The sequence below is a fragment of the Pleurodeles waltl genome, chromosome 4_2 (genome assembly GCF_031143425.1).
Source record: "Pleurodeles waltl isolate 20211129_DDA chromosome 4_2, aPleWal1.hap1.20221129, whole genome shotgun sequence".
NCBI classification, from domain to species: domain Eukaryota; kingdom Metazoa; phylum Chordata; class Amphibia; order Caudata; family Salamandridae; genus Pleurodeles; species Pleurodeles waltl.
In genome coordinates this window covers 162,950,994-162,978,821 of record NC_090443.1, presented here as the reverse complement: position 1 = coordinate 162,978,821, position 27,828 = coordinate 162,950,994, and the positions used below count along the sequence as shown (strand labels likewise).

The 27,828-nt window shown below is 42.9% G+C and overlaps 1 protein-coding gene across 3 annotated transcripts in view; it reads right to left on the bottom strand.

Moving 5' to 3' along the window:
- The window catches only part of PDE1B (phosphodiesterase 1B), a 1,852,897-nt gene that overhangs the window by 1,244,261 nt on the left and 580,808 nt on the right, over positions 1–27,828 (bottom strand). The window contains exon 1 of one of the 3 annotated variants that reach the window (XM_069231030.1): positions 13,725–13,965. The exons of 1 other annotated variant lie outside the window; for it this stretch is intronic. In XM_069231030.1, the coding sequence (XP_069087131.1) occupies positions 13,725–13,885 (161 nt within the window). In that variant the 5' untranslated portion in view covers positions 13,886–13,965. Of the gene's footprint in view, positions 1–13,724; positions 13,966–27,828 lie in introns of those variants that run through there. One more of the 3 variants, XM_069231029.1, reaches the window with a different exon arrangement.

Below are 27,828 nucleotides of genomic sequence, written 5' to 3'. Positions count from 1 at the left end.
GGGGTCCCCAAATTCCAATAATGATCCAGTGGGGGTGTGCAGAAGTCAAAACGTCAAGAACCACTGTTCTAGCTCACCTTAGGGAGAGCATCCCACACTAACTCGGACCTCCAGTGACTCTACAGAGCCTGAAAAAGAGAAGTCGCACCAGAGGACTCAGCTGCCATGCGCACTCCATGCTCAGCCATCTTGGGCCCCAATGTGTTGATTTTTACTAGATTTGGTGAAATGGGGTCTATGGAAAATTGGTATGAAATGAGGGGCACAAGCATATATTGCTTACGTGTTAAATAGTCTTTAATCCATAAGGACCTCTTCAGAGGTATCTTCCTATCGGTAAATCTAGGCACTTCACTTTACACGTTGGTTCATTGTATAGCTGTCCATACCATTTACTTCATTTCCAAAAAAGGAATTAAATATATACCTTTTATTCAGAGAAAATGTTTCAATGTTCACAAAAACATAATACAAATATATACCCAAAGATGGCTAAAGAAACATATGTGTGAGAAGGACTTAAATTGGAAATTAACATTCAAATGGAAAAAAAACTCAAAATTGTTAAAAATATTAGAAACTCCCATTGTAATAGCTTTTTATGCATAAGTATGCTATATTTTGTTTAATTAATGTCCACTCCGTAACAGGACATGGCACAGACCTAGGCTTTCTATTACACTCACCCGGGGCTTTTTTTAGGTATTCACAGTATTATTACAGTACTTAAGAGAGGCCTTCCAATGCTAGGAGACTGGTGAAAGCAGCGGTGTAACGAAACTGGAGGGGGCCCACCTGCAAAAAACATGGAGGGGGCACCCTTCTGTACTGACTCATGAGCTCGAAGGACAGGGTGCTGCACTGATGGGGACCCCTGGAACTCAGGGAACACCCCACCTCCCCCCCCACACCGTGAGGGCTGCTGGGGCCTTTGTTACGCCACTGGGTGAAAGGTGAAACTGTTTTTTATATTACTTGCTGCTACCATCACTTGTAAGTTTTGATAAAAGGAGTGATGCTAGTGTGTAAATGCAAAAATAAAAAATGTCAGTTTCCTCACATGCATGCAGTTTTATATAAAACAAGTTCGGCCCAGAGGCATTGGAGTGCTTTACATGAGTATAAGTTACATTGGACAAGGTCAGGGTTATTTTTTAGGCACAAGGAGATTAACTGATTCGCCCAGAATCACAGGATGTTCAGCTGATGCTGGGATTTTAACCTGGTTTCTCAGTTTCAAAGTTGAATAAAGCTGCATCCTCTTCCTGTTGACTGCAGTAATTTATATCTGGCAGGCAAATGAAAAACAGCAGAAACTAATTTATCTACACCTGTGCAAAAATAAACTAAGAAGCTCTCACGCTGGACCTCATCAATCCCGTCATAATTCCAACTCTCCAGGCCTCCCCCTCTACACCTGGATGGAGCCAGGGGGCAGGCACAACTCCTGCTGCGACAGCCGGAGCCGCTCATTGTCATTCTGCCTCTGACAATTAGTCGGCCAGACTTCGGGTGCTTCGGGTCAGGCTCAGTATACGTATGCTACAGCTGTAACAACAGCATTTTAAGTTGTGCACTTGCCATGAAGAAGGAGATGACTTGGCAGGTTGAACTGTTTTGGTTTTTTTCCACCAAAAAGCAGCCTACCAACTGTCCTCAGCCACAGGCCCGTCAGGGGATGGCTGACTGCCAACCTTACCAATCCGAGCCTGCAAGTGAAGGACTTTCACCACTCAGGCCCGGCGCTCCAGACAGATATTCCTTTCTGTCACTCATGCTTGTTCATCCATGCTGTGCGCATGCTCATATATTTACACCACTGGGTATGTTCAAAGCACAGCAGCCTCATCTGAATTAAGTTAGCGCTGTTAACATTCAATTCCAGAATATTTAAAGGATTGCAAACTGTTCGTCGATTTATTCCTGCATGACGATTTTGTTCTTTTTTTAATTTAACTTCAGCGCATATTAGAATATATTTAAATTGTTTCGTTCAAAACTACGTGTATGCACAAAAATTATGACATATTATAGCACCGTCACCACACCATAATCTTCACAGTGTGAAGCATTTTCACATTAACACTCACATGGCCTCCTTCTATCAATCTCAAATGTTGCTGAGAGGTTGCAGTATCACCTCATCGGAATTATAGTAACATGCTAACACACACCTTCGCTGTGCGTGATGATTACCATGATGATTACCGTGATGACATGGAAACACACCGGAGACCTGAGAAAAGGTGTTCCCAGAATGTTATGCGAATAAACTACAATGAGCCTATGGATTTACACATGCCCGAGTATAAGGATATCCAGGCACATGTGCAAGCACATGACTATCCTGAGCATTTAGAATTTCCAGGATAGTATATAAACACACTACTATCCTACGTATAGGGATTGCAGTCATAACCTGAACACAGAACAATTTTGATCCTATGGATTTAAACTATCCAGTGCATTAAGACTTCCAGTTTCATAAGTACGCATACAGAGAGGGGTTTACACATAACAAACAATGCATAGTAGCAAGTAAAGTTGTTGTGCTGAATTGTGTGAAAGTGAGAGAGCAGTTCAGTGTCTTATCTACTAAGATGTGGTGCTGTTCTGCTCCCTCTCTATGCTGGCGCACTTTGGCTGTCATGTGCTAATGCAGACACCCTTGGGCTATAGTGAGCTAAAGGTGTTGTGGGAAGCATAGGGTTTGACCTGAAAAGAGTCCCTTCCACTGCAAAAATTATGCTTAAAGGTGTTTCCCACTTTGCATGTGTACTGTACGATGCAGTACACATGCAAATTGAGAAAACAAGGCAAAATTGAAACATGTCTTCTTGTCATGTCTTCTTCGAAGAGTCGAAGGATTTAGGAGAAAATCGTTGCAGTTAGAGATTTGTGTCAAACCCCGTGGGTTGTTGCATGGAAATATCCATTTACCGCTATGGAACACCCCCTTGGCTCACAATAATGCAAGGCAGCACACTGAACAGCTCTGCGTTACTTTGGGTTACAATCTAACAAAAGATATGATTTGCATTTGATTGTAAATACCACACCACTACTTTGCCTCAGGTTTGCTTTAAAAAAAAATGTAAACCAGACGTAGATTGCTTATAAATCTGGATCTCGACATACAACTACAAGTTCCAGAATTTTACATAAACACACTTCTTCCCCAGGCAGAGAGATTCCATTGACAATATGTAAACACAGTACAAACCTGAGTCTGTGGATTAACGGTCCTGATGATAAGGATTGCCAGGTTCGTGTGAAAGGACATAGGTGCTCTGTACATAGCAATCTCCAGGATAATAAGTAAGCACAGTACTATCCCAAGCATTGAGATGTCAAGGATGATACAGAAACACAGCACCATCCTAAACCTAGAGATTTACACAATACTGAAGATTCGTGATTCGTGTGCATGTGTAAAACTATACTGAGCAAACAAATTCCCTGGATAATATGTATATACACTACTATCTAATGCACACAGATTCCAACTTCATGGAAATCGACATTCTTGTTACAATGCGTAAATGTACACTTCTGAGCATCAGGATTGTAATACCAATGTGTGTGCACATCCCTACCATAAGCATAGGGATCCTCATGCCGAAATGCATATCTAATCCTACTCAGAGCACTGGGATTCATGTGATTATCTATGACCACAAACGACAAAGGAGGCCAAATTATTACACAATAAAGAAAATTCATAAAAATCATGCCATCTTTAAACTACAGTACTTCCAAGCAACAATACTACAAAGCTCTGCAACTTGCCACAGTTATGAAATAACTTGCTCCTTATGCGCATTTGGTGGGCACCTGCAGAGAGCTCCTGTGTCCTATTGTTTCTATAGCTTGCTTCCTTGGCAATGCCAGCGTGACTATAAGCACAGCTCTACTTCTCACCAAAATCCAAATATCACTAACAGTCCAATGAGAGATAAACAGACATCAATCACAATAGGCTAATACTAGCCAGGCTGGTTTTATGTAGTGAAAGTATTTGTTTCTGGTTTTATAAAATGTCAACCACATCTAAAAAGGTGGATGAAAGCAAACACGTGACATGTTCAACTTTCATCAGGTTAATGGAAACAGAAAAGGTTATTAGTTGTGAACCAGAAGGAAGAAAGAATGATAATCTGTGAACCCTTAGCCAAAAATGCTATTTTTCATGGTTTGTTCGCTCTCTTTACCTTGAACGTTCCTCGACGCACCAATCTCTCTTCCTCAGTGCTCCTCAGCAGCGAGCCAGACATCATCTTGTGGCCTGGTCATGCCCTGTATGCTCTCTTTGCTCGGTCTCACCTGATCCAGCCTACAGAACCTCAGTTGCTAGATGGCAACCTAAGTGAAGCCTTGGATAGTGTTCTATTGTACTATCCAGGACTGCCCAGCTCCATGGTGGAAGCTGCTACTGGTTTTGCCAAAGTCGTAGACTTTTAAACTCTGCCAACATTCATGTTAGAAGTATAGAAAACAATTAAAACATTGTTTTCCTAACTTTCAAGATGGTCACTTGGTTGTGTGATGTAGTGTGCATTGAATGATAATGATGCAGCACTGCATGTGGTGATGCAATGCATGTTACATAACGCAAAGCAGATGACATCTAGAAAGGATGAAAAGCAACATTTTCATTGTTTTATATATCAATCAGCATTTTAACTGCCTTTTTAACACTCTGTCTACTTATTGCAACCTTCCATTACTTTGCTGCACCCCAACAACAATTTTCTACTAGCATCAGTATGATGGTGCAGTTGGAGAAAGACAAGAAATGCTGAAGGGGTTAACATAGCTTATGGGGTTGGACCCTTCACTGCAGCAAACTGAAATGAGGGGTGGGGGTGCGACTGAGCCAGAGAGAGGTTTAAATCTTACATGTTGGAGTAGGCCAGGCCAGACCTGCGAGTGAAGGAAAAGAATGAGGATCATGAATCAACACCGATCCTATGCTCCACTAAATTGTGTTTGTAGCTGGAAGATAACCTAACAGGCAACCGATTTGTTTTGCTATGTATCACTGAGTGAAGTCTAACTGATGTGTTAGGCAGATACCCATTCTATACTTGTCTACAGGGGTGGACAATTCTGCCAGGTGTTTAAGACCATTCCAGTTTATGCCAAATATTGTGACCCCAACAACATGTTTGACCATCCCTTTGGAAAGCACAGCAGTGAGGAGCAGGTGAACTTAATTCTCTGAAGCAATTTTGTTTCTTATACTTATCTATATTTGAGTCAACCTTTGTGCAATAGCTAGATGTCTTTATTTTCGTTAAGGACAACTTTCCTAGAAGCAGAGACGCTGTGAAGAAGATATTAGCAGATGGGCATAAATAGTGTTGGAAATTGACCTTTTGCAGAGTTTCCCCTGGCTTATTGCCTCTGGCCTCCTGTTTTTGATACTGTGCTGAGTTTCATTTTTGCTGGCTTTAGGACTCTGGGCACTTTACCATTGCAGTGCAGTGCTAAAGTGCAAGTGCCCTCTGTCTAAATTATATTGGTGATTGGTTTATCCATGGTTGGCATATCTGATTTACTAGTAAGTCCCTAGTACAATGCACAGACTGGGCCTGTAAATCAAATGCTAGTGGGCCTGCAGCACCAATTGTACAACCCACATGAGTTGCTCTGTAAACATGTCCCAGACCTGCCACTGTAGTGTCTGTGTGTGCAGTTTTAAACTGCCAGTTCACCCCGGCAAGTGCACCCACTTGCCAGGGCCAAACCTTCCCTTTTACTACATGTAAGTCACCCCTAATGTAGGCCCAAGGCAGCAGCATGGACAGGGTGCAGTGCATTTAAAAGGTACGACATGTACTAGTGTGTTTTACATGTCCTGAGAGTGAAATACTGCTACATTAGGTTTTCACTATTGCAAGGCCTAGCTCTCCCTTAGGTTAACATGGGGATTGCCTTGAAATAGCTTTTAGGTGTAATTTCCCATTGGGAGCAGATAGAGATATGGAGTTTGAGATCTCTGAACTTACAATATGAAAAAAACATATTTTGGTGAGGTTGGTTTTTAAATTGTAAGTTTGAAAATGCCACTTGGGCATTATCCTGTTTAACAATTCTGTGCCTCTGCCTAGCTGTGGAATACACATCTGGGTCAGGATGACAGTTTGAGCTCTCTGAACTCACAATATGAAAAAAACATATTTTGGTGAGGTTGGTTTTTAAATTGTAAGTTTGAAAATGCCACTTGGGCATTATCCTGCTTAACAATTCCGTGCCTTTGCCTGGCTGTGGAATACACATCTGGGTCAGGATGACAGTTGGGCTGTTTGTGAATTCACTCTGAACAGTCACACAAAGGGAGCTGAGGAGTGCCCTGCTTGTCCTGATGAGTCTTGGGTCCGTGTGACTCCGTGACCAGTCTGCACTCCTTTGCGAGTGGCTTCGGACAGTTGGGTACTACTCCACCAAAGACGATGTGATAGTCCTAACTGGAGCTATTGTGTTACTGAGATTTAATCTTTCAAAATGTGTATCTTTGCTGTGTATGTTGCATTTTTGTCATTTTGGTCTTGTTTTACTCAGATAAATTTTGCCTATTTTTCTAAACTGTTGTGGAGTACTTTTGTGGGGTTTTCAGTATGTTCAGTATGTGTGTGTGTTTGTACAAATACTTTACACATTGCTTTTGAGATTTTCCTGACTGCTTGCGCCAAGCTATCAAGGGGGTTGAGCAGGGGTTATCTTAGCTGTGTGGCTTCCTTACCCTGACTAAAGTGACCACTGCCAACTAGGGACCCCATTTCAAACAAATAGTTAGCACCAGTGTCAATTTTCAGAGTTTCATACTTAGGCATGTGGTTCTCCAGTGGAGGAAGCGTAAGTCCAGCTCGAAGCTTAAATGTTGGGGTGGGAGTAGCTTTCTTTAGTTTGCTGTCACATAACTATGCAAAATTACAGCACAATTAAGCAAGATTATGCAAGTAGTGTAACACAGCATCTGGTGCTATTTTGCAGCCTTGCATCCACAATAAGCCAGAAGATGTGTTTTGCACAGAGAAATGTCACTAAATGCAACAGAACACGAACACCAGCAACAGCTTGTGTTCACTAAGTTTGTTGTTCCTATTTCAGCAGTAGGATTGTTGTGCCATATTACTCATAATTACACAAATGGGAGTAATTGTGTAATTTTGGCACGTTCACATCAAGAGTAACTTGAAATTACAGAAAATTCCCTGATTTGCACATCAGTCCACACTGAGGTAGCATGGGGTGCAAAATAACGATGGACTGGGATGTGACCTCGAGTAAATACCAGTGACTGAGGTTAATTCAAGCACTCTACTCACTTTTTTGCATATTCCAGTGTGACACCCTAGGTGAGACAGGTATTCCCAGACCTGGGTCCCATGCACACTGTGCCACTTGAACCAAGCTATACCTGGCTGTTGAGACCTAAATACGGTGGAACTGGTCCTGGGTTGCTTGTGTTCCATTTCAAGGAGGACTTGGCCTGGCAGTTCCACCTGGACTGCCTTCGCTGGAGCAAGGTCAAGGCTGAATTGCATATGGCTGGGTCAAAACTGGGGTGGCATGGTGTTCAAAATAACAATTGACTGGGATGCGGTCCGAGTAATTACCAGTGACAGAGTTTAATTCAAGCATACCATCCTTTTTTGTATACTTCACTGTAAACCATAGAGGAGAGTACATACATCCATGCCAGCAGGGTTGTAAAGCATGCCACTGGAGCCTTTTCAGTGCTGTGAGCCCTTAGTGGTTAAAAGGTCCTCAGCCCTTCAAGGGCCCTTCTATCAGTACAAGGACAATTAATATTTGTGCGAAATGGGACACTCAGGAATCCCTCTTTACGAATCCCTCATTACATTTGGCAGGAGGCCACTATCATTTTGCATGATGTCACTGCATGACAGTGAATGAGTCCCGATTTTGAAGCACCTGCTGATCCCATAAATAGAGCCCACACTGCTCACTACTCTGCCAAGGAGTTCAGATTAACTCCACAATCCACAATTCCCCACAAGTAGGGAATACAATTAGTTCGGACAATATATCTGAGTACTGACCTGAAGATGCACTTGCTAAACTAGGGGTGCCCAACGTGGGCCCATGACAGCCTCAGCCATGAACGACTTTCAAGATAGTCACGTGGGAAAAAAATACATATAACTGAATTAAACTGAAATCCTTTTCCAACATTGATATACTGAAAATCGATAGTTCTGAAATCACTGCCCACGGCTCCTACTAAATATTAGGCTGGCGTGCAGCATTTCTGACAATAACACCCTGCGCAGCCCTGTCATTTTTTCATTTTTGACTAACTGCCCGCTGCCCCCAAAAGGAGAAACAAGTACCAGCAGCGATTCACAACTCTCACCAGCTAAACCAAATGAAGGCTACACGTCTTTCTTGATCATCACAACCCAAGGTCTTCAGCTGAGGGGGCTAATAATACCCAGAATGGAAACATGGGCATGTTCATTGTCTGTGTGTTGTGCTGGTGGTTGTTCTCATTATAAGCACTGCCAACTTGTGAAGATATGGGAAAACTGTGGTACAGAAGAATTAAGTGATTTGCCAAGGATCACACAATTCAGTTCAAGAACAGAAGGGGGAACCGAATCTCAGGTCTTCTAGTTCTACCAATATACTACTGTCCGTTGTAGAAAGTCAAGTGCTCTCACAACCCTGCCAATGTGTCTCTGTGTGGCATGAAGGACATTGAATAACTCCAAGCGTAACAGGTCGTGTTGCTCTCCAATAAATCTAATCGATACGCTGATGGACGCTGTTTAACCTGAAAAAGCACATAACGCTCTCTAACGAATCTCAATGCTGGCCTTATTACTTCAGATATCCAAAAGTAAGAGGTGCCAGCACAGTGCCAGTCACCTCAGCCACGACCCGGCGAACATTGGAAAGTCCCATAGGTACAATACAGGTGGTTCTGATAATTTACCTTACCCCAGGCACGAAGAACTCTGAATAAATGTAATGGTTACAGCTCCCACCGCTCCCACAATGCCCCGCAGTCCTGGCCTCAAACATTCCTAGGAAGGCTAACAGTTACACCGCCTATATTTTTGAAGACTAGATTAAGTGTGTTCCATAGGACCTTAACTAGTACTGATTGTCATCGCAGACACGCCGTTGTCAACACGCCTCGCTCAGACGTGTCCTGAAAGACGCTCAGGGAACATACTGCTCCGGTGGTGACCCCGAATCATCGCCCGGAGGACAGTAACACGACAGTTACAAGTCTGCCAAAGCAATTCAGCATTAACCTGAAAAGCACCGAATTACTTTCTCATACAGTTCTGACAATGCTGCCAAAGCCCAGGCCTAAGAAACTATCCCGGCAATCTGTGCTCGCGTAGCTCCACCGACGCTTCAAGTTGATACCAATTTGGAGGGACGTGACTCATCAGAGCTTGACATCCCTTTGCTTCTCTCAGCCTCTTCTCCCTTTCCCGTCCATCGGTGGTCTGAGGCAGGCCCAATGTAGCAGTGCACCCCGGCCACTGTGGAGACCCGCATTACTTTTCACAAACGACGCGTCGTGCTCGCCAGCCGTCATAGCTATGTAAACACCGCGAGACCTTATCTCACTCTCCCTCCCCTCCGAGGCCTTAGCGGGAGCTCCCTCAGTGCAGCCCTGCCAGCGTCCCGCGGCTGTGAGCTGCGGCGTGTCATTCCGCCCCGCAGCTGAGACGCTGCACAGTGTTTCCAGCGCTCAAGGGCTTTCAGTGCACACCCTGCGCAGGGCCTCTCAAACATCCACACTTGTGCTGGACTTATATTTAGAAACATGTTCACTAGATTGAAAAAACAAATCATTTCAGCGGCCCCTGACACAAAGCCTCAGAGGTCGACGAGGCTTCGGATAGCCCTCTGCTGAGGACAGAGTGAATTCTTATAGCGGGGGTTGCAGACAGCGGGGATAGAGGGGAGCGCTGCACTATAACAAACCAGACTACGGCCAACTTTCCCAGGACTGCCAGGGGCGTAGCTTGGTCAGTAGGATGGGAGCGGGAGCTTCAGATTTCCCAACAATCCCAGTGACGCAAAATATATTATAGGACCAGCAGGGTGCACGGGAAGGGCTTAAGGGGCGGGGGACGACAGAGGAATGCAGATTGGTAGGAGTACTGCCAGAACCACTTTTTTAAATAACCAACATTTTTGAAGACTTTCAAAACAGAGAGAGGTAATGTGTGCAATTTTGTCTGTGTTTAAAAAATCCTGGTGAAATCCGACAGACATCGCACCATATCTGACTGAAAGCACTTCTACCTATTTATCACTAACTACATTTATATGGGGGTCTAGCGCACCCCAAACACCACTCCTGAAATGAAACCCTCGCATGTGAGCACTACCTTTTGGAGACTGGCGGCAGCTATTCTCGGCCTCACGGTGACACAGAAAATACACAACTCTTCCCGGCATGGCCATGTGGCAGCGCGTGGCATCTCGTGACGTGAACACCCCGGCCACTCTACCTTTCCAGACGCATAGCTTCAACCTCAAAAGGCAGGTTTCATTATTGGTGATAAGGTGGCGTCCTGCCCACCCGAGAAGGGTACCTTAAACCAGGCCCGACCGTAAACCCAGGCTAAATGCACCCAAAAGTTACACTTCGCCCAAAAGGAGACTCATAATGCACACATGATCTTAGACATCGGACCTGGGCAAGGGTTTGGTGTGATTTATGAACAATGCATGGAAAGAGGTGGTCTGTTACTGTGGTTAAAAGGTAATGGTGGGGCCCTTAGCGGATCTGAGAAACGATCAAAGCTTATCTTTTTGACCACTGATAGGACAGATCGCTTAATTTTTGCGAGGCACAGTTCCAATTTCTCGAAAATTCAGAGGACTTTGAAACAAAATCCAGCATTAAACAAACTATAAAATGTGTACTTTACATTATATTTGCTGTACGTTAATTTTATGTTCGTATCATTCTTTAACTTCAGAAGAAAAGCCTGATTTCAATAATCGTACATTTGCCTTCAAAGACCACTGATCTCCACACATCAGTCTGTGATTGTAGATACTTCATAATCAGAACGGACGCCTTGATTTAAGAGGTGTGTATGACTCAAGTGTCTCAGAGGTCTGTTGCTGGGTGTGTCGGGGGCAGGGGCAGGCACTAGAGACATAAATGAGTTTAAAGATTCCCACATGAGATACATTTACGTGCAATTAATCTAAATGGGAAGCTTTGGCATAGTCAGCAGTTGTGAACAGAACCTATGTGTCCAATAGTGAACACCAGTCTGATAGCACACAAAGTTCTGAGAGGACTGCTGCCACTATGAAGGATACCTACGAAGGAGTCCTATAGGAGGCACTGAGTTGGCACAGTATAAGACCGGAGGCATGGACATGTACGATGGGCTACAGTAGATGTTGTTGACCTCAGGTCTGAAACAATATCTTGGAGCTAGATATCAGCTCCTTGCCGCCACAGTTGCATGAGTTTTTGGTATCATCGCTGCCCACAGGGTCAGAGAATACATCAGTTGTGTATCAATTATTGTAACTCCAAACATTTGTGTCTCCCTGTTCTGGAAGTACATTCCCATCCACACAGAAGGCAGTATTTGTTTATGTTTTATCTCTAACACAAAGGGGGCGGTGGTGCCACCTCACGGAGTTTTCAAAAAAGTGTCCACAAGGATGTAGGTGTTCGCAGTGTATATTACACCAGTGAAGTCTCACACTAGTAACAATGATTGTTATTTAACCTGTTTGTAGTTTGTTGAGTTATCAGGTTTTCCCTGCCTTACACTTTGGCATGTTTTAGCCTGTAAGGTGGAGTAATTTCATTGGAAGTACTAGGTAAAGTTCAAATGAATGTGTTCTTGTGAGGCATCTAAAACAATTTTCTTCATGACTTTGAAACTATGTGAATAGTGGCATGTTATTGAAACTACTGTCACAGACTATGGCTAGTAATCATAGTATGATCAATAATCATGGGAGGTTCAGGAAAGATGAAGTGGGCCACTTGATGCTCACCACAAATTGGCTGCCCAAAAGCAGTGGTCCGTCAGGCAGTTTGGAAGTGCCTCTGCTGGGAGAGAGTGTGAAGATTGAATCTGTGAGTCCTTTTCACAGCTGCAGATAAACATGGATAAGCCTTGAGTGTTTGAGCCCAGATCATCAATGTGCGTCTTTGCTGTTTGTCCTGCAAACAAGATAGGGTGAGACAAAATAGTTCTTGCGGCCCCTGTGGGCAATGAGGTCATGACTGGCTGCAGGTGTCATCACTAACTATGTGAGTTTGAAAGATGTGGGCTGAAATAACAATTCGGGAAATGCTGGTGGCTTCAGCACATGCTAGACTGACAGAGGCAGCATTTTTAAGGGTGGCTGGACATTTCTTGGGGATTCTTTTGGATGTATTTTGGGTTGGGTGATGTAGAGGTGCTGTTGTGCGTTCCTCACTTCTTAAAGTACCACTATATCTTGAAGATGAAACAACATCTGGAAAGTGACTGTTGGTTCTATGTCTGAGGTATTTCTGGACAGAGAAGACAACACTGCATGAACATATAAACCAAGATAATTTAATTAAGGGAGTAATTAAAAAAAATATTATTTGTATTTGACATGTTCATAAAAGTGTACTAGTGGAAATTTCACTTCATATGTCTGAGGAATTATAATGCCCATTAGTACACACTTATCCCTCTGCAACCTGTTGATCTAAACGGGGTAAGGTTTATTGTTAGTTGATCACTTCTTTACAGATTAAGTGAACACAGTGGCTCTTTTGCCCAAATTAAGTTCTAATAATGAGGGTGTTTTCTAAACCTGAAATGGTGTTTCATGATGGGCAACAATGTAAAATATACACAATCTGAAAATAGTTGGGCTTTTCCTGAATGGCAGCTGTATTACTAAAGGAGGACAAGGATGAACTATTTATCCAAATATGTAATATTTTGCTCAAAGCATCATGAAAGGCAATGGCCTGCAGACTTCTGGTCTCAACTCTTTTACAAAATCCTGGCAGCAAACATAAGAATTATTGGATTGCAAAAGAAAATATACCCAAAGCAATAGACGCGAGGCCTCTGTTCCCTCACTGCAACTGCTTAAGAGGCTGTTTTGTTTGTTTTAAAGGCTTCCCATTGAGTGCCCTATGTACTTAATCGCCACTAGCTGGTTCTGTCTCCTGCATGCTCTGCGCAACATTCATCAGAAGTACAAGGCTCTGTTCTCCATCCAGGCCAATTTCAAGAATGAAGATAGACCAGCAAGAACAGGGAATAACAAGACCACCAATCCCTAATCTATTGCTCCAGGCACCATAAGACATATCTGTATTTTGTTTATATTTGTATCATAGGTCTGTTATCAAGTCAAACGTTCAGCGCTGTCCACACAATTGGATCACAATCTTGTGTAGCCATGGAGGAGATGGGTATCAGGCACAGGAGTGGTAGGTTGGAAGTGCTTATGTATTTTGGCAGTGCTATCAGACACACAATGGGGGTGGTTGCTGGGGTGTGAGAAAACCTACAAGAGTACTACCCTTTAGGCAGGCGCTGTGACCGCTGATCGGAATTGGAACTAAGACCTCTTGGTTGAAGCTGAGTATGTGAAGCTCTTTTGACATATGACGCACGTCGGAGATCCGCCTCTGTTTTCCAAGAACAGGTACAGGGTGCCTAGTATGCTCGCATCATTGGTGCGGCGGTACTTACCTTGCCCAGGGCGCGTAGAGGTGTCGCTTCTGGACCTTGACGCAGGAGGTCATTGGCGGGCATTTTGACTGCTTCTCCTGGGCGCCGGCGTTGCTGTCGCTGAGCAAGCTGGCAGAAGTGCGGGGCCCCATCCTCGGTCTCTCATGGTGGGGCGCAAGCATGAGTTGCTTTGTGCGGTGCCCTGGTACGTGTCTGGGGAGCTCTGCGCGCTCTGCGAGACCGAGCGTACAAGTAGCAGAAACATCTGTGTCTCTGCGTTAGGGGAGGAGGATGGCAGGAAGGGGCTAGAGCTAGAAAGAAAGTTTATAGAAAAAAAGCAGCAGGAACTCTCTAATAAGGCTTGGGAGTAGGACCGGTGCCGCGTCGCTTTCCCAGACTTAGTTCTGGCGATGACACAAGCCGCGGGACATGGACTATCCCTGGCAGGGACGTTGGTCTTTGAGGGTTTCTGTGCTACTCTAGAGTGGCCTCAGAGCTCGCTGTTTAAAATGTGTTTTCATTTTTCTTATCCCGCCCCTGAACAAAAACAGAAGTGCCTCGGACCGATAACTTTGCATTACATTTTATTCAGTTGTTTTTGTGACGGACGAGAAGGAGAAATTGCTGGTGTGTTTGCGCTCCTGAACAGCTCTCAGAGCTAAGCCTTAAAATTAAGGGACGAAAGTGTGTGAGGGGCACGCTACCCCATTTTTGGAGTGTAGGTTGACCGGGCTTGAAGTATTTGCACAGTTTACCTATTTTTTTCAAAACACTTGTCAAATTCATGTGTGCATCACGTAATTTCCCCCTGCATACTTGTGCGGTCGGCATTGTGTACAAGCAGGGTTACTCTGTCCTTGAAACCATGCCTTCTTCCCGAGGTGAGCCAAGGTAATCGCAGCTTGATTTTAACAAGACAAAGGCCTGGGAACTCGATAGCTTCACCTATCCCTTCTACTATCCCAAATGCTTGATTGAATCTTGGTAGGTTTGATTTGTTGGATTCACCACGGGGCCTCTAATTACAACTTGCTGGTGTGGCTAACCTAGCCATTCCTGCCACTCGGACCCCTTGATATCTTTCATCGACCTCTCCCACAACCACGCATTGTTGCTTGTTGGAGATAAAAGGCTGCAGTCCTTCATTTAACTTTTAGTATGATCTTGACTCATCAGCCTGTAGGCAATCAAACTATTTATCTTATGAGAAAAGAAATCATGCATGCATTCAGTCCATACTTGCTTGTGGGAGAGACCTTTGAGCAGGTTCGAGGCTTAATACTGCCACCAACTGTCCATTTGCAGACTGTATGGTTCAAGTGGGCGACAGGTGCCATGCCTGCCTTGTTGTCCCCTGCTTTTTTCCCTGCGAACCCTGCCAGTTGGCATCACAAGTGCCACTGGGTCACTAGGCATCCCCTTTTGCCCCTCTCTGAGGTGCCTTGTTCCTATTCTTCAGTGTGTTCCAACTCCCCAAAGTGACTGCGCCTTGTTGTCTCTACCATTGTTTCTGCTTCGTGATGTGGGTTGGTGTGTCTTTGCTTTGTCTCCACCAACCGTGGGACTTGTGCCTGCTTGCACCTCAGTTTCTTGCAGTGCCCCCCTGCCTGATTGGCCCACTTGAACGTTGTGGGTGGGATCGGGAGTTGAACCAATGTAACACAAAGGTTCCTCCCACCGGTGCCGGCCAATTGCACTCTGTGAAATGTGTGCTATTTGCTTGACCCCCTGCTTCTGGCATATATGACCATGGTGCAGGGTGCCATTTGCACTTCTGTCGTCCCTGGACATATAGATCCATGACCCTGTAAGGCTCTGGCTTTTCTGGTCCATGAGCCTTTGCTCTGGCCCATCTATTCCTGCTATTTGGACCCCTTGCTATCCTTCAGCTACCTCTTCGAGTTCCCACAAACCACGCTGTTTGAAGAAAAAAGACTGCAGTCCTTTATTACCTACTTAACAAGATCTTAATTTATCAGCATATAAGCAATCAAACTACACATCTTATGAAAAAACACATCATACATATATTCAGTCCCTATGTGGTAGTGGAGGAGGCTTATGAGGATAACTGAAGCTTAATCCTTCCACGAAATGTCAATTTATGGGCTGTGTGGCCCATGCTGGGCAGAAGGCAATATGCTTGCCTTGTCGGCGCACTTCCTTCTTCACGAGCCCTAATGTTTGGCATTTCAATGTTCACTGGGTCACCAGGCAGCATTTATACCCATCTCTGTTGTGCCTTTGTCCTGCTCTTTAGTTTGTTCCAACTCTGCCATGCTGTTTGGGAGGTATCACATCCTGCCAGCTCCCCTCAACCTGTGACTATCACATGTCCTATGTGCAGCCTCCTAGTTCTAATATTTACATAATGTTCAGCAGGAACATGTCCAGCCCTACCCCTGATCAGTGGACCCCACCGTCAACATAAAAACCTGGAACTAGCAGGTTGATCCAACTGTGTTTGACAAAATCACAGTCCGTGCTCTTGCAGAGTTTGCTCATCATTGCGTTCAGTTTCGTCAATCCCTTCCAGAGGCCGTGATCCTTGCCCCCCCCCCCACCCCCAGTTGAACCTTGGTATGAACTTGGAGCACACTATGCTGGTAGGTGCTATGAGGCACGCTATCTCAGCCATGTCCCTTTTGATCACCTCCAGAAGCTGACCCATACCCAGCTTCGTTAAGTAACACCCCAAATGTATCACCAGAACATCGGGCCTATCCTGTTTCTTCAGCAGGCCACCATGTCATCGCAGGCCTGCCGAGTTACTCAACGCTTGGGATACATACCCATACCCCTTTGAATTTTCTCCTTTCTGCCCATTTCTATGCTCACGCCATGTAAGAATGCTTGGCTATCCACACCGTCTTCTTGTGCTGCGGGTCCCCTGTGAGAGTTAAGGAGTTGTCAGCACCATTCCGTCCTGATATACCTCCTGTAAGCATTTGACTCCCACCTGCCCAGCTTCTTTATGGCTCTCTATTGCAGCCTGTGTTGCGCTGCTGCACTGGCTACTCCTATACTGAACGAGTATGGTCCAAGTTGTTTAACTGGCAGTGCCACTGCACATTACCACATGAAATGATATTTGCTGAAGAAGGAACCATCTGCATGAGTGAGCAGAGGTTGCCCTTCTGATAGGCTCAGGACCGTGAATGCCTTCATTAAACCTACAGAGCAGCATTCGGCTGCAGCTATGTACTCTAACTGGAAGTGCGTGCTCCTTCCTTCCTGGTCTGTTTTGGACCACCTTAGTCAGAGCACCATGTGCCTCTTGTGTGTGTATATATCTATATATATATATATAACTTGAACATGTAAGCAGTCATACGCCACAGTTTTGACCAGAGCCACCAGTTCACTTTCTTGAACCCCTCCCCCCAAAAAAGCCATCCAATTCCACCTTGAACATAGATTCCTCATACTACGACATGCATATCGAAGGCAACAGCCCTAGCATACGCACCAGCTTCTCTAAGAAAATAAGTAATCTAGTATCTTTAGGTACGCCTTGGTGACAGCTCCACCCCTTAATGGCCGTTTTGCAGTAGTGACTGTGTGTGGACCAGTACCTGTCTGTAGTTTAGCGATGAGCTACCACTGATAGATGACTTACGCCCACAGCTTGCTCCTCCCACCCATAAAACCAGGAGGAGGAAAATGCTGGTGCAGGGAGCAAGCAGATTCTGCTCCATACTGAATGTGAATCTTAAGAGAGCAGGAGACCTGATGAAAATGCTTCTGGTGGCTTTGCCTGGTCACCAGGAACAAAATGGACCCAGGATGAACAGAAATGGGCCAGTGGGGACAGTGTTATTCAACTTTAAAGATTCTCCTGGTAAAACAAAGAAATCTGAGCAGTCAACTGCTTGGCTCTCCACCCAATCTTCAGAAACATCTGCTGGGGAGGGCCTAGCCCACAGAGGTGGATGCAAACCCACTTACTGATTTTAAATGGCGTTACTTTCAAAGAGATCTTTTGTTTCTGTCCATCTGGGGTCCAGTGCAATGTAGGAGTCATGTAGGACCCCATCCTCCCATGACAGAAAACCCAGCAGGGTGGAGGGGTCAGGAGATACCCTGCTACTTTGCCCCAGGTTATGCTGCTCATGTGCCAGGGGAAGAAGATCCTTCTTGCCATCCCACCTGCAGTGGGTCAGCACCAGCAGGAGAGCAATGGAAAACTGGACCCACCTCAGTGAGGGCTGAAAAGAATGATGCCCACTCCTGCGCCTATGGAGGAAGGCATGCAGGGAGCCAGCTAGTGTTGCAGGGTATTTTGGGATCTTGTGACACCCAATGCAAAATGATGCAGCTAGGTGTCTCAGGTGGGTCTGGTGCGTCCTCGATAAAAGACCCAAAATGAAAAAGCAGCCTGGTGCAAGGCTGCCAAAGTAAACATGGCGAAGCGGCTTGGACGCTCATTTAATATTCATTGTTCGCGAGAAGAGCTACCCATAATACAATACATGGGCCTGGATTTGTTCCTTGCCTTTCTTGTGATGTGCCAAGGAGGGGCACCACCAACAATTTACTCAACAAGTGATTTGTTGGGGAGCTGCAGGGAGTGCAGCAGCCACCCCGAAGTATTTTAAAACCTTGCGTAAGGTTCAAGCATATTAAAACAATGACCCTTAGAGAGGCTTTCACTAAGTTTACGAATATCCTAAGCTGAATATTTTGCTTTTGAACTCTACAGGAATCCTTACTGGTTATTCCCATGGCTGCATTATTAGTAGATTTATTGACAAACAATGCAATGCATATACTTATAATGACTACATTTGCATATGATAATTGTTCCCATTAGTTTTTGTGGTGATATTATAGTGCCATATTTCTAAAACATGACATGGTTATTGTAATTATTGTAGTGACATCCTCACAAAGCCATTAGGCCTGCCTTATGTCCAATGACTCTCTCTTTTAATGTGATGTTCCATCTGGTATAGGTGGGGACATTGTGATTATGGGGTTCAGGACCCACTAGGGATAAAATGTGAAATGAGGGTGTCACCAAAGGTATTTCCACACCCCTGTTAGATATTTGTAATCCCCTGTTAGATATTTGTAAATTAACGAGTAGTATTTAGTAGTGCATGTGTAATAAATGTACTTTTCCTTTTTTAAAGAAATAACACTGACTGGACAATAACTCACTGAGTGTTGTTGTTGCGTGCCAGCGAGTTGGGGTTGCTAGCCCACCACCTACCCAGAGTAGGAATTGGACTGCTCTGCTTCGCTACCCTGAGAGAGCCACATCCTACAATGGCATACTTGCTTCCCAGTAATAAGATAATTGAGGGCATAGTCCTTGTGGGAGGACTCACATTCTTCACAATTAATTAACCAATTTCTTACAGCTGTCTGTGTCATAGCACATTTTTTTCCCCTCATTTTTAGCTATATGGCACAACGGCTGCACTGCATTGATGATGCTAGTAGATCTCTCATAGGAGAGGCCTGTTGGCTTTGCCAACTCTTGCTACACCTACTAACATGAAGGAAAGGGGTTGTGCTGGAGTGCCTGGCACCATTCCTTACCCTCTCACCACAAGTCTCACCTTCGGAAGCTCGACTTCGTGCAGGCTAAGGATGCCCCATCACTCAGTTGATTTAAAAGGGTGAGCACTGGCATGTTGTGGTGCAACAGCGGCTTCCGGTCTGAGTAGCAGTGAGAAGTTTTTTTCATGGTGGCATAGAACTTAATTTTATAAACTCCACCAGTTTCATACTATGTTGAGCGTGCAGAATTTTCATAATTATTCAAAAGTACGAACTTCGCACAGCACGCAGTAAGACTGTTATAAACTATTAGGTGTTTACAGTATACAGTACAATAGAAAACTCAAACAGCCTGCAGATCTGCCACGCCACAAATTCCTCATCCGTTTAAGTCACATAGACTTGGGCAGCATAGAATGTAATCTTTTAAAACTGCCCACTACTTAAATGAGTTACAAAAAGGCACGCATGACATACACTCATTACATGTATGCGACACAGTGACATCATGGCTTTAAAAAAAAGGCCCCTTTATCCTTGAATAAGAAAAGTGCAAAACCAAGAGGAGCTTGGGTATAACTTCGCTTGCTAGCAATAGAGCATGTGTCTGCCATGTTTGGACTATGAAACATTCATAAAGCAGTGTATGTAATGAAAATGTTGAACATACATCTCTTTAGGGTCAAAAACATTGACAGGACGCATGAAACAAACGCCTCTTAAAGGAAGGCTGCTGATTGGGGATTGTACACCACGCATGGTCCTGCTACGCCATCCGCAGTGCTGGAACACGCTGGATAACGAGCACCGGATCAATTAACATGTGGAAATACTAATAACGTGAGCAATAGCATCTACTATTTTCTTAAATATGACGCAGCCAGCGCTGGCCATGTCATAACACTTTTTTTCTGATGTGGAAATGGCATGCGATAACACTGGAGGGGCCCTTGGCAAGTAACATCTCGGGTGGGGTCAGGAGGGGATAGGGAAAGCAACAACACAGTAGAGGAATGGTGCAAGTAAAAGAAAAACCTATCTTTGACAGTGGGAGCAGCAGTTGAGCCAATCTCTGGAGACGGGACAAACACCTGAAGAGGAAGTAAAGGTTGCACGTGCTGACCAAAGAAAAGCAAGGAAATCAGAGTGACAAGCCAACCAGTGGTAAGCAACATGCAGGCTCTAAGACATGTGCAAGTAAACAAAATGTCTTGCAAAGCACAGCACATGTGCTGTCTCAGACGAGCCCTGAAACAGCCTATCTCTGTCTACCAATGTTAATTACCTCCCGTCCCTCCCTCGCCTTCCTTTTAACCAATGAGGCCTCCCGCCTCATTGGTTAAAAGGAAGGCGAGGGAGTAGGACTAGGAGTAATGCCATTATCGTAAGAAAATGGAAGCATATCTTACTACTGTAAACTGTTCACGGTGCGCCATCCTCCGCCTTCCCATTCTTCACACTAATACAGCATCTCTGTTCTCCTCTAACTTCACGTCCACATTTTATTTCCCCAGAATGCCAACTATTGGATATCCTACGACTTCTTTTTTTCATTTCCGACATCCATACCATAAATAAAAGCGCCAGACTTTCTACAAAATGTTATGACACGGTAAACGTGGCAAACCTTTGTAGACAGTTGAATCGGTATTAGAATAACGGTAGACCGATTCATAATAAAGGTTTTACAAACATTTTTCCCTGGAGAGTTTTTAGAAACTCTCTGATACACCTATAAAATATTAAGTTTTCGAGGCAGTCCAGCAAGCCCCCGCAGGCGATAGCTATGAAAGGAGCCAGGGGAGGCCGAGAGCCTTGTTATTGAACTTACAGATTTCTTACAGGTCGGAGCCCTATTCATTCATCTGTGATAAAATGCCGCCTTCTCACCACAGATCCGCAGAATACCAGAAAGAGAGCAGAATCGCACCTTCATAGTAATCACTCACAAAACATGACGTCTCCAATATCTGGAAAATGTATATTGTTGTACAACATAATTCAGAAAATAAACAATTTCTGTTTCGTATGTCACCACTTCTCAAGTGGGTTTTCTGAAACCACCAGAATTGTTTTTAATCTATCTGAAATGTAATCTGTTTTATAAAACAGTGTTCATTACCATTTTGAAAAAAATAAGAGAGAATGCACAAACACAATACTCTGGCCTGGAATACTCGATGCAAATGCGGTATATATTCAGATCATAATGAACAGCAGATGTCCCTGAAAGCTTACAGTGGTTCACTCTCCTTAGTGTGCGACCTCTCTGAGATCCCGGCTCACCGCTTTTGGAAACCCTAAACTGTAACACGATGTGTTTAGAAGAACCAAATGTGTCTGATTACTTCCATACCATTGGATGTCAGACGGTGAATTCTGCAGCATACACAGATATGAATAGCGATCTCTGCCCCCACCTTGTCGGAATGATTCTACACTACCAGTCCCGCCCTTTATCCTCATCACTCAGAAGAGTGGCTTGAAAACCTATGTCTTTAAGAACTGGCTTCCAACAGAGGGGCATGAAGAGACCACATATGATGAGATATTCTAAAAGACCACACATAAAGACAAAGAACAACTCACAATCTCAACCAGTCTCCACAGCACACAACAACTGCTTTCAGTCCAGCATAAAGACACAAACAGTCCACCAGCCACTAAGCCATCCAACCACTCTTAAAGCCCTACGCCATTAACAATATTAGACTTGGAAGGGTGTTACAGGCATGAGAAGCTTCTAATTACCTGCATTCCTACCACATGAATACTTCACTATATGTTAACCCTTAGGAAGACAACACAAGAGGCATTGTCAACCCCAGCTTGCCATGATTACCCCACCACTAACTGAATATTTTGTGGAAGATAATTGTTTTGAATGCATTTGTAAATGTTTGATTGCAAAACCCCAATATCGTGCCTGTAACCCCTGTGATTGGAATAATGGAATAATGGTCGTTTACAACTGAGTATGCCTTTAAACTTTTCTCACATTAAAAGTTGATTATTTGCCACAATTATGTATTCTCATCAATGCAGGAGGATCTTCTAGCACTCAGACAACCACGTTTAAATTCAGAGAGGTTTCATAGATGTTTCAAAGCTTCAATATGCAATCTGAGAAGCTCCTTAACAGTGGCCCATAAACTCCAATGAGCACGGTAACCGTAGATACTGGGCCCACCTAACATATTTGTTTTTGCTTCTCACACTGAAATTTCGTTGCTGAAAGTAGCCAAAATTTCGATCTGAAACCTGGCCGGGTTGGGGGGGGGAGGGGGCGAGGGAGACTTATGAAAAGACATATGAAAAGCCATATCCTTCATGTTGTCCCCCCAAAATATGCACTCCTCGTCGTACTTCCCAACCCATGAGAATTACCACGGCTCCTGGTAACAATAATTACTGGGTGGAAAGTAATGGCATTTTATTGGGCCTTTCATAATAAGTAGGTATGTCAGCACAGCCATGCCTGCTGCCTCTGCCTAGCTTCTGAGATAAGAGAAAGGCTCCTAATACAGGGCTGGATCACTGTCAGAATAAAGGAAACCAAAATATCAAGAACAGAATATTGGTGTCAAAAATATCAAGGACAAAATATCGAGAAAGTAACTGCAAATAGGTAAGTATATATTAACTTTACATCTGCGTACCTTAAAGGTATATATATATGTATCGCGATAAACGTATGAGGAATTATATATAGTAAAACTTTGCATACCCATAAAAATTTTACTTCACAATGTTTTCCTTCTTGATATTCTTGACATGATATTTTGTACACACAAAAGTTTTTCTCTGATATTTTGTCTACACTCCATTAGGCTGCAAAGAGAGTACGTGTAGAAATAGAATGATTATACATCATCATTCCTCTTACATTAAAAAACAAAACAATTGTTATTTGTAATCTCTGTATGTTCATGAAGCACGGCAAATAATCAACTGTGTTTTCACACTTTTATTCATCCCTTCAGAAGCTAGAACCAGTAAAGTAAACACATTTTGTAGTGGAAACAATTTGAACTAATATTGTCAATAGGAAGATAGCTTTGTGACTGGATACATAAAAAGGCCATGCAAGTCATATAGCAACGGCAAGAATGGGAATGATGCTGGCAACTTACCTCAAGCCAACAGGACTAAATGACAATGTCTGCAATATGCTAGGTGCCTGTAGATTTATGAGGCCTTTAGCGCTGAAAGGAGTAGCAAAGTTAGACGGGGCAGAGACTCAAAAAGACCTCCTGATTAAGAATGTAATTGGGAATATATTATGAGTCACTGATCTTCCTCAGGGTTAGGCACTGTTTGAGAACTGACAGTGCAGAGTGACGTACAGCAGCACAGAAACAATGGCAGCCATGGCACACTTGGTGAAGACATGCAGGAGCATAGTTGAGCCACCTTTGTTGTGTAGTCAAACTCTTTCCTCAAGCAAGTGCCCCAAAGAGGGTTGGAAAGCAATGAGGAAGTGCTATATCAACATGCTGAACAGTAATAAATAGCACAGTTGACAAAAATGGTAAGTGCATTACTACTGCCACGCCTTTCAGATGCTTTTGACACAATACTCTATGATATATTACTTCTTAAAAGCAAAGAAATCGATAGAGGTGGCATCATTTTCCCTTTGAGTTCCCTTTGCATAAATAATAGGTCCTACCCGATTCATGTGCTCCCTTTTTCATCAGTTCCTTACTGCACAAAAGCTGCAGTTGACTCTATGTTCTCACAGAGTTCAACATATATATGAAACCAATACTAAACCTTATCAACAGTTTTGACTGTACTTGTTACAACTATGCAGATGATACACATATAGTCCTCAGATTGGAAAATCCTAAGGATCAGGAAAATCAGGACTAACACCTCTCTCATTAGCCATAGATCGACAGATGGCATGCAATAACCTCAAGTTAAATGATTAACAAACTGAAATACTGATGTGACGTGAATGTATGGTCCTCTGTATTTTTGGCTGGCTCAACATGGAACTCTGCAAAAATATATATAAAGAATTACAAAATCTTGGAATTATCTTTGAGTTTGCACCGAACAAGTTATATCAATCAACTTTCTACATTATAAAAACACTTAGACGCAGCTTTCTACATCATGAATTTCCTCAAACAGTAAAACAAACGACCCCACTCAACTTAATTAACTAACTATAGCAGGGAATCCCACCCTTAACCATGAGAAAGCTGCAAAGAATCCAGATATCTGTATAATGACTATCTCTAAAGCTAAATTTACAAACCTGCATCCATCCAGTCCTCAAGGTTTTATACTGGTTCCCAATTGCAAGAATATCATCTTTCAAGTCAGTAAGCCTCACTCAGGGGCAATAAATTAAAAATGACCAAATTACCAAATTTTCTACACTCTTAGAGGTCTCAACCGAGGAACCTCCATTGTTGGCACCCACCACATTTAATAATTTCTGCTTACACATAAAAACATTGGTGGCAATATTTTTTCAGTTCAAGGTGCAATACTATGGAATTCCATATGTGCACAGATCACAGCCACATAGAATCACTTAGACTACTCGAAAATTAGTAAGGCCTTGTTATTCATGTTATACGCCAGAGACTATATAATACCATTCACAAAAAAGTGTCATCATAAATTTTGCCCCTGGAGGACCCTCTAAGATAATGTGAGATACAAATTGACTCAATCTCTTTAGAAATGAAGCAAGAAAATTGCAGAGATGATCAACTCCTCTAAACCTAACGGGAAAGACATAAAGAAGCAGTTTTAGCAGGTTTAGACATACCACATAATACAGTACAATACAAAAGAATCACAGTAATCTCCACTATTAACATAACCCATCAAAGAACAACCTGTTCAACATCATCATCAGCCAAAAGGAACAACCAAACTTGTGAGAACATATAGCATCTGCCTACAGGTGACAATCATCACCTCTTCTTTCTACACTTTCAACATCCTCAGATTGCATGCGATTTCGAAAAGTATCGTCCTCCCACTATATTCCTAAAATCAGGCATGAAAATTGATCTTAAATTATATTGATTATTCTATCACCTTTTATACCAAATTACCCTTTCCTTACCTTCTATCCTCTGCATGCCTAATTGCCTCTGTGCATAGCCTGCTCTGTCGCAAACTTGTTGCCTTACTTTCTAGAACATTTCTTCAAACTGGCCATACCACTCCTCACAAATGTTAAATCCTCCTCACAACAACACTCTTTATCCTATCAACTCATCCCAATTTCCATTTGCATGAGCTCACACCTATGATTTCACCTAATTCCTATTAATGTAATCTAGCACAAAGAAACTAGAAGAGATGCATTAAAGGAGCAGATTTGTGTGAGCACAAGACTAGGGCCTAACCAGCAAAAACTAGTAACCACTGGAATAACTACTAACCTTGGCTTCCGGAGTAGTGTGCTACCTGCCAAGAATCACTTCAACACCTTCCCGGGGTATTAAGCTCTCTAAAATGCTATCTAAATACAATGCAGTACAGTATGGCTACTGTGTTTTTTTTTGTTTTGTTTTTTTTTCAAAGATTTTATGACCATAATCGACAATAAGACATCGAAAATAATCATCAAATCATGATTACAAATTGTTCATGCAGATCACAATACAATAAAATACATTGCCTTTTACACCTCTTTACGTAAAAATAACAAACAAATAATTTGTCTAGCCACGTTGATTCATGCCCTTCAGGTTGGTTTCAAACTTTTAATCAAGTTTTTTAGATGGAGCAGCCTTGTCCCATACGGAATGATGCTTTGGGGTGGCCCTGATTCTTAGTGCATACAAAAGCTCTCTTGACTGGACTGTTTTAATTCTTCTTTTCCCCAAAGGTGATACACAGGAGATTGGAGGGTCTTCCATTGTTGTAAAATAAGAGATCTTGCTATTTAAAAAAAAAATGTTTTTATTCAAGATTTTATTATCATAATCGACGGTGGGGCATCGAATATATTATTCAAATCATTATTATAAATTGTTCATGCAGATCACAATACAATAAAATATATCGCCTTTTACACCTCTTTATGTAATAATAGTAAACTAATAATTTGTGGAGCCACATTGATTCATGCCCTTCAGGTTGGTTTAAATCTTTTAATCAAGTTTTTAAAATGGATCAGCATTGTCCCATTCGGAATGATGCTTCCGAGTGGCCCTGATTCTTAGTGCACACAAAAGCTTCCTTTACTGGACTGTTTTCATTTTTTTCCCCAAAGATCATACACAGGAGATTGGGGGGGGTCTTCCATTGTTGTAAAATAAGATATCTCGCTATTATTGTTGCAATAAAAAAGTATTGCTTTGAGTACTTAGACAGCCCAGGATGGTTGGATATACCAAAAAGTGCTCCCATTGGATCAGGGAGTAATGGTACCTGGAGCTTTATGCTAATCGAATGAAAAACTTTGCTTCAAAACATAGTGATCATCGGGCAAAGAAAACAGACATGAAGACAATCCCCTATTACGAAATGACATTGAAAAAAATTGCTTGATATTGATGGAGCATCTTATTTAGTTTCGCAGGTGTATATTAGAGCAACCACTTTGTAAAGAATTTTTTTAAAATTTGCTCCTCCTAAAGCTTTGCACAAGGAATTGTTGTGATGCTTCCATGTCGGGAGATCGGAAGCACAGGTTTTTGCAGCTTCTATCCAACTTAGCGCAGCAGGGAGAACTCTAGCTGACAATTCTTCGAGAAAAATACTATATCAGGGACCTAAATGGTAATGATTCGGCTGAATACTGGCCTGTGGAACCCATAGATTGGATAAAATGGGCAATCTGAAAATAGGAAAAACGTATACGTGCTGGAATATCTGGATTAGTAATTTGAAGTTGTGTCCATGATATCACACTATCCCCTCTTAAAAAGTCATGCAATTATCCTAGTCCCAGGTTTTCCCACTCATTTAGAGCTTTCATGGCCAGATGTAGCCTTAATGCAGTGGCTTCTCTTTGGGAAATAGTTGAATGATAATTTTGCTGAAGTTCTGCACCTCTAGTCCAGAGGAAATTTGGTATCTTATATCTAGTATGCCTTGGTCAACCGTGGCATTTTGAGAAAATTAGATAGTTGAATATTATATTCAAGAAGCATCTGTTTTAAATAGAAGTTAGAATCAAAATGGGATATAGAGGCAGCTGTTACAATCCAATCTATGTATGTTGCTTTGTAATTTTTTTTAAAATGGGTAAGGCTAGGCAGCCGTCTTCTGCAGTCAGCTGAACTGTCTCGAGCTTGGTACGAGGTTTTCTATTTGACCAAATAAATTCACACAACATTATGTTAAGATCCTTAAAAAACTTTTGAGGACTCTTGCTTATGACATTAGGAAATATAAACAAAAATAAGGACAATATCATCATTTTGATTATGGCAATGCGACCTATGATCGTTAGGGGTGTGTTCTGCCATTTGAGCATAGGTGCCTGCAGTTTCCGAAGAGTGGAGAGATAATTCATTGAATAGAGATCATTTATATTCGAAGAAAAATATATGCCCAGATATCTAATAGGATGGGGAGTCTGATAATTAGCTTGCATCTCAACTGGCAAGACGATATCTTGTGCATTAAAAGT